The 16,859-nt window shown below is 36.7% G+C and overlaps 1 protein-coding gene across 1 annotated transcript in view; it reads right to left on the reverse strand.

Moving 5' to 3' along the window:
* The window catches only part of LOC135324793 (methyl-CpG-binding domain protein 2), a 44,285-nt gene that overhangs the window by 24,549 nt on the left and 2,877 nt on the right, over positions 1 to 16,859 (reverse strand). The window contains exon 2 of the mRNA XM_064501712.1: positions 4,871 to 5,030. Within this exon, the coding sequence (XP_064357782.1) occupies positions 4,871 to 5,030 (160 nt within the window). The remainder of the gene's footprint in view (positions 1 to 4,870; positions 5,031 to 16,859) is intronic.

Below are 16,859 nucleotides of genomic sequence, written 5' to 3' on the forward strand. Positions count from 1 at the left end.
TCCAGACCAACAGACGAAATATGCTAGAACACATAGGTGAACCCTGACCTCTCCTCTAAATACACGTTGTGATTTTACAGGTCTGTTTTTTTTTCTTTTCTTTTTTTTTTCTTTTCTTTCCAGGTAGTGCAGTTATCTCATTAAAAATACAATAAGGCTAAAACCTCAAAATCCAGTGGAAGTTTTCTTCAGAAATCCAGACATCTATCATTTCTAATTTATAAACTTACTGCCAGAAACTAACCACTCCCATATCTGAAATACTATTGCTTTCAAAAGAGAAAAGTAGCACATCAGAGATCTCCCTTACCCACTGCTTATTCCTGTCTAACTGCTGTGACCAGAGTTCCCATGGCCAGAGCAAACAGCAACAGGACATGAGTGCTTCTGCCTAATTCCACTTGCTAGTTCAAATTATGCTGAGAAACTACCACTGAATAGTTCGGAAATTCAAGGATCTTTTTATATAAAGCCAAAATGAGAGTCTAAGTTTGCAGACAAGTTTATATATTGGTCTTCTTTTGTTTCATCCAGATAGTCCCACCTTACTTGAGGAAGACTTTCAGATACTTTGGGCATTGCTTTTAGCATGTGTGTTGCATGCTAGATCAAGGACCATTCTAATGGGTCTCTCCTAATTCATACTGTGGGCCACAAGGAACACTGCTATAGATCCTCTGATCAATCTAATGTCAATCTAGAAATATCATTCTGATTCCGCTCTTCTGTCAAGTATGTTACCTTTTCAGACAACATTCACATAACTCCCACATCTCAACTTATCCAGGGCTTGCTGAAGCTCCATCTCCCTCCACAGGTTATTGGGTTTCTAGAACTCTTATTTCCCCTCCCTAAACTCCATAAAAAGAATAGGAAATGCCCAGTTAACCTAATTTTCTTTTTAAATGACTTCGAGGCAGAATATATGAGCTTGGACTTGCACAGTCTTTCTTGCAAAGGGGTCCAATCCTTCCAGTTTTGCCCATTCCCCAGGATATACTGATGTTTATTTAGCAGCGCATGTGCTTGCAGGCTCATTTTCCATAAGAGAGTTTGAGGTACTGATTATGGACTATGGACTTTTTTTCCCATTAACAATGAAAAAGTAAGTTTAACGCTAGACGTTTTTTATATATAATGAAGCAGCACTGGAGAGCAAAGTACACAGAATCACCAACCACAGCTGGACAGCAACAGCATGTACTTAAATTTGCCCCAAGTATTATAGCAATCAAATACCCTCACACCAGATAACTTAATCTGCACCACTACCTTGATAGACTTTACCTATCCTGCAAACTTTGCATTCCCTGATCTTGTGACATCAAGTTCAAAGCAGTATTTGAAGCTTTGAAGTCCATGCCTCCAGGACATTTTGTGCAGTAGCATCAGTACTGGTGGTAAAATAGCTACTAAGACTGAAAAAAACCAACAATATTACTGAACCATCTGCAATATGGGGGACAAACCCAGTTCAGCAAACATTTCTAGAACAAAGGCCTGATATTCCAGTTCATGAAAAATATTTCAAGATTTCTTTTGGTATGAAATCTAACTTAAAGAGTAGTTTAACTTTGCTTTACACCTCGAATATATTAACACCTCCTCCCCTCCCCCTCAAGAAAGGAGAGAAGTCCCCTTAGGCACTGTGAGCACTTAAGCAAATTCAGCTATATTAAAGAACTGTTTAGCCTTTACAATTAAAGCAAAACCCTGATGAGTTATAATCTATGCAGAAAATAAAGGTTCATATTTATCAAGCAACTATCAAGCAAAGACTATCCAGGATTTTTGCAATGCCATGGCTCTTACCGACATGTCCCAAATACTTTTTAAATCAAGGGCACATACTAGAAAATGGTCATTAGGATAAACTGTTTAAACTAAAAATAGATCCATTCCTAAGTACTGTAATCATGCTCTTATTACTTTCCGATCTTTTTTCCTTACTAATCACAGTTGCATCTGGGCTTTGAATTCATTCTAAATAAATGAAGTCTCCCATTTGTGGCCACAGAAATAAACTTTTTGGTACAGAAACTTGTTAAGCTCATCCCCAGCAGCTGGCGGATCTTCACATGTACAAAGGAAAAACATTATCACATGGTACAGGTGGTACAGGAAATGACTGATGCTCACTTTTTTTTTTTTTTTTTTTTTTTAACAACAAACCAGAACCCAGCCTATGTGTAAGATTCATTCACGACACGGGAAAAGCTTCCAATAGTAACGTCCTAATAGATGAAATAACTAATATATCTACAACCAACACATCTCCTGAACTCTCTGTTGAGAGGTTCTTTGAATATTTCAGATGAAGGACACTAACTACATATTTCGAATGGCCAGACACAGATTGGTTCCTCTAAGTCAGTGATTAAGTTCACCTTATTCAGGTATAGGCATACCTACAAGATTTCGTCATTCAGAAATAAAGACGTACTTACATTGCTTGATTACTATCACAAAACAAAATCTTTTCCTGTTCTGGGAACTATGGCAATATATCAGCTAGTAGGAATATCAATGTTCCCTGCTCAATTTTATTCATTATTCTGAGCATTTCATGCTCCACGAATGGTTTCCAAAAAACCTTTCAGTTCACTAACTTTCCAAAGACATGTATTTCCAGAAGCATCAATGTGCTCCAGACATTAAACGAAAGAAGACATTTAAAAGCTCAATAACATATTTCCAGGTCTTTCAAATCCTATAATCTCAGCAGTCACTTATAACCAGACAGTGTGTTTAATCATTAGTCTCTACTATGTTTTCCTTTCAAGATAAAAAACTGTCAGGCATATTTTTATAAGCACAGCAGCGTGCTGTTTCTATTGGATTCTTATTCAATCTTATTTCATTGTCTCTTCAAAAGCACTTCAAATAAATCAAATAACTTAATTTGCAAGTGAAATGTAAAAATGTTTACACTGAAAGTACTGAAAAGATTTATGTAGGATAAAGCAAAACTCCTCCCGTGGCTCTGCAGTAGATCAACCTATTGCCTTTATTGCCAGTACTGAAAGGTCAGTAAGAATGCATAATGCTAAGATAGGAGAAAAGTATATTGCTAGAACAGTATTTTTAAATCACTTCTACTGCTGTATATTAATGCTGCAAAACAAAGACATTTATTAGCATATAATATCCCTGATTCCAGCTGAAACCAGGAGACATTAATAGGTCATTGAAGACACTGAGTTCTAGGCTGCTAATGATGAGAATCTCAAAGTTACATGCATAAATCTAGCTGCCTAGACATGTCTGTGAAAGAAGGCTCAAGTACATTTTTATACTTGTTCTTGAAACTGAAGGGATGCCAAAGAATTTAGAAACATTTGTGGTAAATTGTTTGCATAAAACAAACAACGAGTAAAATATGAGCAAGTTTATACACAAACTTGCCTATGCAAGTCTCTCTCTTCAGGCCCCTCTAGCAGCACAGCTGCAGGGCAGACTAGAAGATGACCACAACCAATCTCTTTCAACATCTGTAGAAGAAAATATAAACTTCAGGATTAAGTTGAGGTCCTATTTTTAACTAACAAAGGAATATAGAAAAAATTCTTGAAAGCCCATGAAGTACAGATTAAATCACTCAGAAATAACAAACGTTATTTACCTTAAAAAAAAAAAAAACAAACAGCATTAATTTAGATTCTAATCTTATATTTAATGTACTTACTCTTAGCGACATACAAGTAATCTAAAATCATAGTAATATGAAGTGAGCATAGTTTCATCTATATTTTATATACCAATATTTTAATTTCTGCTTATGCAAAAAGCCTAATCAAAACCTTTTCCTAAGACTACCTCACAGTTATACTATTCGAAAGCCTCATGTTTGTGGAAAGAAAAAAATTAAAAATAAAATGAAGGCATGCTTTAAATAAAAAGAAATCAGCATGAAATGTGTGGTTCACACATTAGAAATGGCAGATGACAAAGAACATCAGTATACAGGACTAGGCTATAACTTGTTAGGTGTTTTCACACACTACTGTAAATTATGAAATCCCTAAGAATAGAACACTTTAAAAGGAAAACATTGCAAGCTCTTACAGAAAACCTTTCAAACTTCTGAGGAGAACTGTTGTATTAGATATCTATATTATGTCCAGCAATGTAGTATGTGAGCATCAGTTAAATGCACTTGTCATCTCCCTATATGGTACATCAATTATTTTCCTTCTGTATGCTTCCCTATATGGTACATCAATTATTTTACTTCTGTATGCTTAAGCCTTTTATTTTTAAGCTACTGTATAGCTGCTATATTCTTCAGCACTTGGAAGGCTACACTGTTGTTTAAAAATAAACAAATAAGAGAACAATCTGCATCAATTAAGAAAGGCCCAGTCCTGAAACAAACACAGAAAAAATACCTGGCCTTGTTTAGCTGCATAACTATAAACAGACACCCAGATTTGTACAGACAAATAGAGTTGCCTCAGAAAACAAGCTTCCTGGCACATATTAAAAACGTGAACTATTTCTGCTCAGAACAGGAAGATGAACATAATAACTTCAAAACTTGCACAGGAGAATCTATTGGTGTTAACAGTCATAACTCTCCTCATTTAGAAGAATATTATTCAGGCAGATGACTAGCACTGAAGTTTGTTCTCTTTAGTCACAAGCCAACTCCTGAATTACTCAAACTTTTTTTTCATATTTAACCTCACCTTGATATTTTCTTGGGTAGTAGCAGAGCATTCCCTCTATTTAAAAATTTGCATCTACCACTACTAAAAATTAAACATACATGTACATCTCAGAAGCAGACTGCGTTAAGCAGAAATGAACTATATGAACTATAGGAAAGGATTTTTTAGGATATCCTTAAACACAGTATTTACTAACAAACCTTATTTTGATTGAGAGAATCATTCCTTAGTCTCTGTTTGTTCTTCTGCAATTTACTGGGCATCATCTTTCCCGTTCTGAAGTCAAAACTGCTGAGATCAACAGTGTTTCCCAGGTATCTTGCCAACTGAGGCTTGCTTCTGAACTTCTTACCACTTGGACTAAAAAGAAGAAAACACTTTAGTATGTTTTGTTGTACAACAGGATACAACCTTGACTTCTTATAAAAGGTTTTATACCTTGTTAAATATCTGTGAAGTTTCCATATCTTTACTCCATGTGGCATGTTCATTGATGCACTGATTAGTGATGGTATACCTGCCCAGTCTCTGCATATCCAGTCCGAACCTTTGCATAAGATTTAACTTATGTCTCAAGCTGATGGACACTAGGATACACTACACCCTGTGTAGCCTTCGCAGTTACTCCAAACTAAATTCAAGTATAAGCAGTATACAATGGAACGTCAGGCTGTGCACAAGTGAAGGAACCTCTCTGCACAAAACCAGATCAAAGGCGAAGCCTAAACTGATTGCTGACTAAGGCCAAACAAGACTCAACAGCAACCCTTCTCAGCTATCAAACAGCAGGGCATTAAACAGGAGCGCAGCACCAAGATTTGAGGTGACATAACATCACTTATCTATTCAGTCACTAATACTGTTGAGCAAAGCCAGAAAAGTAACTGAGCAATGAGCAAGCAAGCAGCAAGCAAGATGATGCAAAATATGAAGCAGGTCCAAAGCTGCAACTGTGTATATGAATGGTAGATCCCACCACAATAGATGAAATTAGTTATACAAAATTTACAAAATCAGCTTCACTTGGAACTATTCCCACTTACCCCAAATTTCCAGCTGATGTTTTGAGTAATATTGGCAAATATCCAATTTACAGTTATCCTAAGAAAGTGGTATTTCTACCAATCTTCACATTACAGAACTTTCTAACCCCTCATCTATACTATGGTCTCAAGCCTCCGGAACAGCGACACACACATCGTGCACGCGCTGTCAGCACTGAACATGCATTTCAGCCCTGCGGATTTTCACTGACATTATAGGGGCTTCAAGTGGACTTAATATAACAGTCTGCATGTCCTGCGTGCAGGTCACTGCCAACGTGCAGCTTATTGACAAAAAGCTACATACAGTTACCTCCACTGTAAGGGACAATGGTGCTACCTCCTGACCCAAAAGTTTGGCAGAAAACCAAGTGTCGAGAAATGCTATATAAAACTCTCAGACTGCAACACCAGTTTATGATAGCCTCTCAGTACATAGTCATGAAAACAGCTAAATATTCGTCACATGAAGTCAACAGTCACTTGAATGTCTAATGCAAACTTCTATCCAACAAATTTAGCCAAATATCAAAAGCTTCCAGACTGCTGAAACCCAACAGATTAACAGTGCTCACAACATTTTTCAGGCCACTTCCTTTATGCAGAAAGATACTAAAGATTTTTGTTTTCTTCACTTCTCCAAAGTGTTTTTTTTCAAACGTATAAATACCTCAAGGCAAGAACTTCCACACAGAATAATATGTATTGAATTCTGGGAAAAATACCTAATTAAGACCAACATTTTAAAAAGTTATTTAAAAGAATCCAGGAATACAGACAGATAATTAACAAGAGGTAGAGGGTGGGGGGGGAAGAAACCTTAAAACAGATTGCAGTCTGAAGCTAACCTCCTCAAGGATGGGTGTGGGAGGGGTAAACAAACCCTCCCCCCTCCCCCAAACTCTATTCCACTTCTCATTAGGCACAGAATTGAAACTACAGTATACGCCAAACTAAATACAACACACTTTAGTTTTATTTTAGATAGTGGAAATTAACGCCCTAGCTTGTTAACAGTAGGAAAAATTCTGCACCGCAAGGTCAGAGACAGAGCAAGCTCCTTGCATGGCAACTCAGTTTCCCATTAAAATAATCATGTATATTGCCTCTCACTCTTCTTCAAGCACTCACATGAGACAAGTTCAGGATAAAACTTTGTCAAGAATTACTGGCTTCCTAGCCAAATGTTCCTGTTTTCTAACAACAGAGTGGAAGGGCTGACTTTACTGAATAGAGCCTCCTGTTGTGAATTGCCTTCCCAACTTTCCTCATGAACATAAAACACTGAACAAAAAGGAGAAAACAATGACTTTAAGCAAACCCTGAAGTCAGTGTTTATGCTCTCTGTTCCAAAAACTTTTTTTTAATTAAAACCTGTATATACTCAGTCGTTTTAGCCAATAGCTAAACAACAAGCAAAAGGATATAAAAGTTTGACAAGTACATCTTCTACTATGTACTAATTTTTATACCAAAGAAGAAATTCATTTCATTCTTTCATTTTTCCCATACCACTACCTTCTTTTGTTCTGTAAGGAACTAACAGACTCTCATCAAGAAAGTACTCTTCTTATTAATTTTCCTCTTCAGCTTCCTTGGAGAGAAATGCCTCACCTATCCCTTGAGTTAATTCGAATTCCAGCAGTGGGAAGCTATCAGCCTAGCTTCACTAAAAACTCTTCGTGTAGAACTCTGAAAACAGAATTCAGAAGCAAACTTTATTAATGCATCCAATACCTTTTAATTCTGTTATTGATGCTTCTAACATCTTTTCTTATTACTACGATTAACCTAAAAGCAAACAAAATAATACGATCCGATATTCCTAATTCGTGTCTGCATGGATCATCGGCAGGGTTGGTATTAAAGTCTATTTCAATCCACAGCACAAAATCTACCACTTAAGTTAATGGTGAAACTATTAGTAGTGGCAGGCTGTAATCCATCAGCAAAATATCTATTTTCACCTTGAATTCAGTGTTAATAAGAACCACATTTTCAGGTTGAGATTAAAAAATAAAAGTTTAAAAAAAATCCAAGACAAAGAGTACATGCTTTGAGAAAAATCTTTTTACAAAATGGCCAGTCTCACAAAAAAAGAAGCAACTGAAAATAGTTTTTTTTTTTTTTAATAAAGTGTGTTTGGTAATCTATCCATAGCTTTTGCATTAATGTTTGCCCACACCAGTGTGAAGGATGAGATCAACTTGCTACAGCTGTCCTTGACTTGATATGAAAAGAACAAACTAAGAAGGCAGGTGTATTTAGAGAGAGGAATCTCTCAGCCTTAGCTTTGCCTCCCAGCTCCAGTCAGGGACCTATTCTGAGCGAGTTTGCAATTCCACTGCTCATTCGTAGTGTTCCACCTCTTTCCCAAATGCCACCGGCTCAGGCGAGCACCCAGGGACATCAGCACTTCCCCGTCTCCCCAGAAGCATGTGTCAGTTGCATCCTACCGCATTCATATCGTTGTCAATGCATCTTTTCCTTCCAAATGGTTAACCAGCCTTCTGCCATCTCTGACAAAAAGCAGAAATTCTCTCTCTTAGACGTTAAGAGCATAGTCTTCCATGCCCTTCTCTAATTCCCTATTATTTTCATCCTAAACAATTCCCTTATATTTAAAGTCATCCAGTTCCTCCTGATTATTTTCTGATCCTCACTTGTTCTGATGATGTCCTAGATATGAAACTTGTTGATGATGCATAGCACACTCCACTTCTGCATCCAAGTTAATAAATACTAACATCAGATTAGTTCTAAGAATATCATTTGTGCAGCTCCATTAGTAACTTCCTACAACCAAGAAGCTATTGTTTTACAGTAACCTACTACCGTTTCCTCTTCAACCCATACCTTAACCACTTTATATCTCCCATTCTTCTCCAGCTTCAATTATATCTACTGACACTCAATAGAAAGTGAATTTCACCGAAGTCCAACAGATTGAGCAGCATTCCTCCTGCTTAACTCAGAACATTGTATCAGTGCAATCTATTGTGCAATCTATTGTGCAACTACATTTCAATTGATTCATTTACCACTAACTTCCCTATCCTTAATTGTTACACATTTTGAAGTTTCTAAAAGTTCATGTGATACAGACATATGGAGATGGAGAAAATAGATGGTGTGTGAGCCTTACGGTTTAACCTCAGTAGGAGGCAAACAAAACACCTATTGGCTTTCCCTTTGGTTTCAAGGAAGAGATATTTTATAATTTTTCTACTTTGAAAATGTAGGCTGTCAAGCCAATAAAGTAAGAGCTTAATTTCTGAATCATTCCCAGATTATCTTTAATCTCTACCCTGCTCTTGCTCCAGAGTCTCCTCACTTCTCTTACCTGCAGAGAAAGTTCCACTCCGTAGAAGTCAAATAGAAGGGTTATGTGCAGAGGCTTTATTTGAACGTTTATTAAATCATTAGTATGCACTAATGGAAAAGGTGACATTACAGAGTCTATTTAAACCAGTATGCCTATATGCAAGACTTCTACTTCCACATCTTCGAGGAAACTATGAAACAGCATTTTCTGCTTTTTTTAAAAAAAGGGAGTTAAAACCAAGTTTAAGCTCAAACTTGGTTTTCAGTAGGAAAGAAGGGTAGAAGGAGGGGTTTTATGCTTTGTTTGCTCTGAGAAGGGACTCTGGATGAAGGAGATATCTTAGAAGTCAAATTGAAAAGGATGTTGAAGGAGTCTCACACTTCAAACTCAAACTTGCTGTAAAAGATTTTAAAAATGTATTGCTTTGAGTTCACATATTCTAAAATTTAAACTGCTAGAAAAGTCAGAAACATGGATCAGTACATTATTTCAAGAAGAAATTACATAGATATGGAGGAAACCAGTAAAACTTGCCCTCATCCACATGTTCTGGACATTCCTTAATTTTACACTGACTTCTTTCATGCAACAAGAAGGCAGTGAAAGAGTTCTTTCAGGGTGCTGTGACACAGAGGAGCCTCTGGTTTGACTAAATTACAGCATGACCCAACATTGAGACAATTTAAAATTGCAAGATAAATGTGTAATCACACAGAAATATCTCCAACTATATCTTATACAATAGACTTTTGTAAGACTGTTATTCTGATAAGCACTAAGAAAGTTACAAATATTTAACCTTACCTAAACATACATAACATAAAAAACCTATAGAATGTTAACTATGTTAAGAATTAGTTAGCTTCAGTTAAAAGTTTCCATATATTTCCCAAATATAAATGTAATATATAGTGTATTTAAATAGAAGACTTAGTTCTCTCATATTTGAGACACACATAACCACTGGAACAGTCAAACTTTACCTTGTCAAGTTAAATGCTGTACAATTTTTTTTCAACATAACCAGTTAAGGAAAAACAGTAAATCTCAAAAGAGGTAATATCTGCAACAAATCTAAAAACCATTCATTCAATAATGTTACCAAGCCTCAAATCACATTATACAAGATTAAATGGAGAACACAACCTTCACCAGCTATATGCTTGTGTAAATTCACATACTATACAAATTGAAGTTCTTAGTGGGCTGAAAGTGATTATGTTACATAACGAGCCTGCAAGAGCTTTATTAATAAAGACACTTTTTCAGATGTTTCCAGCAAAGCGGTAGAACTAATATACAAGAAAGCTACCTTGAATTTCATTGTACAGCAAAACCTGCTTGATACTTCCCTATCTGTCCTCCTCCCCCAACTCAAAATGCACAAGTTTACATGCAAGGTAGTAGTTCAGCTTATTAAAACAATAATCTTAATGTAGGCAGACATTTCTGTTTTCAGTTGCTTTCAAAAAAATTTGGGCAAACTGCTTCATTTGTATTGTGCTTTTGTATGCTGGCCCTCCCCATCAAACAGACTTTGGGGAAAATTTTCAACCACAGCAAACTAGATGCTCCAACAGCAGTTGATAGTAGGGAAAACAGGTCACCTTCTCTGAGTTAAAAATGTCTTTCCTTTTTGTTTTTTTAAAGCAGCTCTAGCTTCGCAGTTTTGCAGCAATGACCAAAATAAGAAGAAACTGAAGGAAGAGGTGATCTCATGGCTGTTAAAACCAAAATACATTCCTTTAATTTAGCAAGTATTCGCCTCTATTATAGCACTGCAGGGTCAATTTATGCAAGTCAGTCACACCAGTTTTCCAAAGGTAGCCAACAGCTGCATGGTTCCTGTTTTCTGAGGGCCCAATCTGACAGGCTGCAGTCTGACCTAGAGGAATGCTGAAAAGTCAGATACCAATGGAGGAGCAATGCTAAACACCTTTGAAAAGGCATGTCTGATTAAAGACACTTTAATTTGGCTACTTAACAGAGGTGGAGCAAGGCAAAGTACTTCTACCAATCACCCCCCTCCATGAAGTGGGAATGAAGCCCAGCAAAGTAAGGAAACTGAAAATTTATCCGAGTATTTCACAATGTAATAGTAACTAAGACCGCAGAAAGCCCACAATAAAATTAGTTGTTTGATCTTATGTTCAAGCAAACCTAATACTGGACAGCTGCTCTTTAAAGCCTCCTATGTAGCTGACCTCTGAGGTACATGGTAGATTTATTCAACTAGGAAATAAAAGCTGCTCTATAATCATTGGAAGAGATCCTTTCTCGAAGATTTGATTGCAAATACTCAAACATATATTCTAAGACATTCAAAGATTTGGTAAAGAAGTCACTACATGAATGGTATAAATTCAGAACTTGATTATCTGATTTCCCTTGCAACAACACTTTTTTTTTTTTTAAACACAATAGTACATAAAGTTTATATTGCCACACTAATCATCAATAGCAATTGATACTGGTGAACTTTAAAAGGTTATTTTCTAGATCTTTATTTAGTCTTCTATTTCTGAAAATATTTTAGCTTATCCAACTCCATTCCTATGTTTCCTAAAAAACACAGTCTGAAGAGCTGCCTTACTGGGACAGAGGACTCATTCATTGTGTCCTTGTGTAATACAATCAAAGTGTCACCCCTCTGACTTGATAATAAACATTATTATTCAGTACAGTGATGAATTCACCCTATAAAGAAAATTAAGTATATTTTACATACGAAGACCCTCTTTGCCAACATGGTGCAACCAGCATTGCCCACACTGCGCCTACCTTAAGTAGGGGAGATTGTCACCATGCATTTTCAGAGAGCAATGCAAGTTAACTGAGCCATGGAAAGCCAAGGCAACAGAACCAAGTGTTTCACTGAAACTTCCAGCCACTTGCCGAAGGTAGGGTATCACTGCAGGAGCAACATGCTTCAGGTATAACTTTGATTTATCTGTCATGGACTTCCGCGGTCAAGTGGGTAAGCAGCATATAGTGTGTGCTGCAGTAGATTTCTAACATAACCAATCTGAGGTTTTACTTTCTCCTTCCAAAAGGCAACAGAAAGACACCCAAAATACTAAAACTAAAAGCTAAAGATGATCAGATTCTTGCCCACGCAAAAAACCTGAAGGTTAGGGTAACTCATTCGTTATTATCATTGTCCTTGCTTTGGTTTTCATTTAAGTTTAGAAAAGCAGTGCAATTATGAGCAGTGAAGGAGAAAAGATACAAATTTTCAGAAGAGATTAGAAGAACAAGATGGTAACTCAAAATTCTGCTAAATTAAGGTCATCCCATAAACTGGGTGCACTGCAGAAAAAATATAACGGGAGCAGCACTAATAAATTAATAAGCAGCTAATGCTGCCAATTTTTTTCTTGTGCAGAAGCTGAAACAGATTTCCAAGAGTTAGACCCAACTATTAGAACTTGTTCTATGCTCTAATTACCTTTGGAAACAAAAACAACAAAGAAGCAATATGCCTATGTATAACACAGGCCCAATTGGCCCAATTCAGGCTCCAGAAGCATTAGTTATGAAGTTACCTCTCATTTGCTTCTCAACACCTAGGTAAAGGTCTCCCTCAAAGAAAGAAAAAAAGAAAGGTATAAAATTAAACTAATCCTACTGTCAGTGGAAACTTTCTGGCACTTATCTTACTGTCAAACCACAAAACGAACTTCAAAGGGATGTCTGTTTGCCCCATGGGTATACCTATACTGGAAAAGCTTCCGTAGTCAAACTTAACAGCCTATTAGAATCCATTGAAAGTGGTGTCAAACTACTTGGCTTTATAAATTTTGTCTAGAAAAAGCATAGGAGTTCTTGTTTGCCTTTTTCCCACGAAGAACAAATGCATCAAAAGAGAATATTAAGTTGCTGTTGTTCTGAAAGAAGCAATTCCATGCCAGAGTTTCAGAAATGCTAGGGGTTATATACACTAGCGAATTTTAGTGATAGAAAGAAGAGGTCATTAAAGCCGAAGTAGAGATACCTGTGTTAGAAGTTCCTTACTCAGACTTTTACAGGACATTTGAAGCATTATGGAGCCTTTTGGTAGGACAGCAGCACCCCCTACCTCATAGCGCCCTGAATAAATAATACATTAAAAAAAAATCACAGTGCCAATTTTCAACAGTGTGAGAACTTACAGAAATAAATTACTAGTAGTAGAGTCAGAAACAAAAATTTTCTTAAAGCAGAAACAATTTTGCAGATAATTTTTGATTACACTAAGAGAACAACAGTTACAACAAATTGGAAGTAAGGTTCATACGCGCACAGGAGCTTGATTTAAAAGAAAAACCAGATGAATACCCTTACGGACAAGATATTGCCTTTTAGAATTACTTTGCAACATTTTATTTAAGGAAAGTGAAAGAATGCTCTCAGATTATCATACTGCAAATATGGGGATGACATTATAAAGGATATCCTAGCAAAGAGGATGAACAAAAACTCCTTTCCAGCTCACCTTTGCTGTAAGCCGACCTCTAACGTTATAGTAGAGACAAGATGCTCATTAACAGAATTCATATCTTCTTTAAGCTAGGAAAGATCACGTATACCCTTGGCAGTGGCTGAGTATTTCAAACCAATTCAAGAGAACACTATTTCGTGTCAGCACTGTCATGATCTTCCTTTTGACTTCAGTTCATATCATTGTAACAGAAAGCATTCCTGGTTCTAGAATCAGAACATCCGTATCCATTATGATACACACTCCAGCTACAGGCACAGCAAAATAGAGATATTGTCTGTATAAACTTTCAGGAAGTTATCTGATGTGTGGATTAAAGTCTAAAACAAGTATCTATTCTGAGAAAACTATGCTGGTTTTGCCTTTGTCCTACACTCAGTATCCTGCTTTTTAATGCAGTGTTCTCTAGATCAAGTGAGTTTATATTACTAACTATATTTTTCCTCCCTCAATCTCAGCTATAAAAGAATAAGATTTTTCTCCATCACCATTAATTAAGGTTCTGCAAGCCAAGCAAGGCCCCTGGTGTCACCTGTGCAAGCCTACTATCTTCAATCAAGACACACATGGAAATTATTTCTTCTGATTGCCAACAAAAAAATTAAGGAATTGGAAGTTTAAGTGAATTATTCTGAAGATGTATACACTTAAAATGCAATGCACATTTTCATCATTGTCCTACAATTGCCAAAAAGGTGTAATATTACTCTTCAAAAGGTTATGCCAAATCCCAACTATGCCAGTTTATAGGGAATACTAGTCTGTGTGAGGCATACCAACCAGATCCTGCTTTGTGCCCAGCTACATGTTTTAGCAACACAGTGTTTACTGACATTCATTTATATTTTTTTAAAAAGAGCTAGAGCGACATAAGTCTTTTGAATGTATTTGGCCTGCTCTACTTATTGGATCAAAACAGATTTTCATTTGTTTTAAATATAGCAATGCTGAAATCTGCCTCATAGCTATAACAGAATGGAAAGAAAAAAAAAATTTCCTATGCCAGTCCTGCCTGAAGCCACAAAAACATTTTTTTATTTGTTTCACTTTGGCTGTGCAGAAGTAGCCCTGTGACTGAACAGAAGTTATGTTATAGTCACATAAATGACTACTTATTTTTGCAAACCTGTAATCTGTAGTGAAATCAACAAACTCTGAGCTATGAGTTGCCTGGTAAGTTTTTAGTTTCAATTTTGCGGTTGTTTGGCAGAAGATCTGCATCACTGCTAACCATGCTGGAAGGCGTCCTAAAATTTGAAACATTTATTCCTACCACTTTCCCACATAAAAAAGACAGAATTCTGGAGTCAGTGATGAGCAGATTACAGTCTTGCATCTTAAACAAAAAGTGTGTTAAAGAGTTTCTTAAAAGGATTTTTGGCAACGGCAGCAAAATCTGAAGGATGAAGGCACAGATTATACATAAGGGGCTAACCTCAAAAGCTGTTTTGATCTAGTATAGCATTTGTAAAGTATTTTCACCCCACCCATGTTTTAATAGCTTTTATGTGATAATTATGAAGGTCAGTAAGAATAATTATTATATCTGAAGAAGGGGCAAACGACATCCTACCAAAAACTACTAAAAGTGTTTTACTCTATATGATTCGCATCTTCCTAAACCATGACATGCTAAAATTCCATAAAATCATAAAGCAATCCTGATTAAAAAAAAAAAAAAAAAAAACAAGTTCCAAAATGCAAATCAGGTAGATTGCAATAGGTATTAATCTTGCAAGAGTTCTTCTTAATTACCGATCATTATTTAGACCATCACAGTAAATGAAGCTTTGTCCAACCCCTTGCTTTTTTCTAGCCTTAAGAAATCATAAAAACACAAACACCAGGTTTTCAGTGAGCTGAGTAAGGTGCCTTAACGAACTTAATGAGGTTACACATCATTCTTTGCACAAGAACTAAAACCTGGCAGTATTAGAACTTACTGCATTTTCCCCATATTTTTATATTTTAATCAAGAACCTAAAATATGCAAAATACTGACATTCTACATTTTGATGGGACAGACACATGACTTAATTCAATGTTTTTAAAATAGGTCATTTTGAGCAAACCTCTGAAGTTATTCAGTTTTTCCTACATTAAATATATTCTATTAAATTCAGCAGTGAGTCTGTCTTAAGAAAAGTCGGATATTTAAATCTGGAAACAGTAATCCTATGCATAAAATTCAGTTTAAACAATGTGCAGTAAACCAGAACCCATCCAGAAAACAGGATTCAAATTGTAGACTCAAGTTTAATCTTTCAGACAGGCTTCATAAGGCAGCACTGAAGCAAGGAAAGGCAGATGCAAAGATGTAGACAGCGATGCCAGATGCTACCCAATCATCTGCCACAATATTAGCATACGGTTGGTAGTGCAAGTCAGACAAAGGCGGTAAAAAAAAAACAGTGATAAACAGAATTTGTCTAAAAAAGTTTTCAATTGGGTCCTTTCAAAAGCCTCAAGAAAATCAATGTTCTTCCTCCACATTTAGGGACCCCTTTGCCAGATGTTCAATTTTGTTTAGCAGCAACATGTGATGGTTCAAACGATGACATATTCAGCACTGACAGAAACCAACTTTTCCATTGACTGGTATCAGCGAGAGGGAGCAAGCATGAATCCCCACTGCTCCCGCTGGACAGCAGAAAGACTGAATCCATTCACTGAGACAAAAGGCAACTGCTGGCTCTGCTCGGAAACAGTAACGTTTGGGAGAGGTTTCAGGTGTGGTTCATCAGATGTATATAGAGCTATAAATAGAGGTGCTGTGGGTAAGAGGTTAGCTGTTGCAAAAGAAAGCTTCCTCTGGTGTGCAGCAGGCTGGACTTAGAGAAGCATGGCCTAAGAGCAAGACTTCAGAATTCATTTTATTTCTACATGGAAAAAAAGAAATATTTTTTTCAGTTTCTGAAAGCAAGCGGGAGGCTGAAACAGAACTAGGTTGCTGTTGCTTCTCTTGGTTGCTCCTCTTGGTTTTACTGTAACGTGTACAGTAATAACTAGAATATTATAGTGGCAAGACTTCTCTGATTTTCACATCCTTTTAACTCTGCTAAAATTTCAACTCTTCTTACTAATGGTCATGAACTCAGCATTTTTCTCCCCTCAATAACCTCACTATACTGATAGGATATCTCAGGTACAAGTTATGGTAAGTCTGACTTAGTTTAAACGCAGTTGTGTTTGTTTTTTTAAGCTGAGGAGGGCTACATCAGAGGCAGCGTGCAGCAGCACCAGCGCTCCTCTCCCAAGGAAAAGCAGGCGAAGGGGCTCCTGACGAGCTCTGCTAGCTGCACAGCTGCCCCGGGCCTCGGCTCTGCACCAGCCCGCTGCTG

The sequence above is a fragment of the Dromaius novaehollandiae genome, chromosome Z (genome assembly GCF_036370855.1).
Source record: "Dromaius novaehollandiae isolate bDroNov1 chromosome Z, bDroNov1.hap1, whole genome shotgun sequence".
NCBI lineage: Eukaryota > Metazoa > Chordata > Aves > Casuariiformes > Dromaiidae > Dromaius > Dromaius novaehollandiae.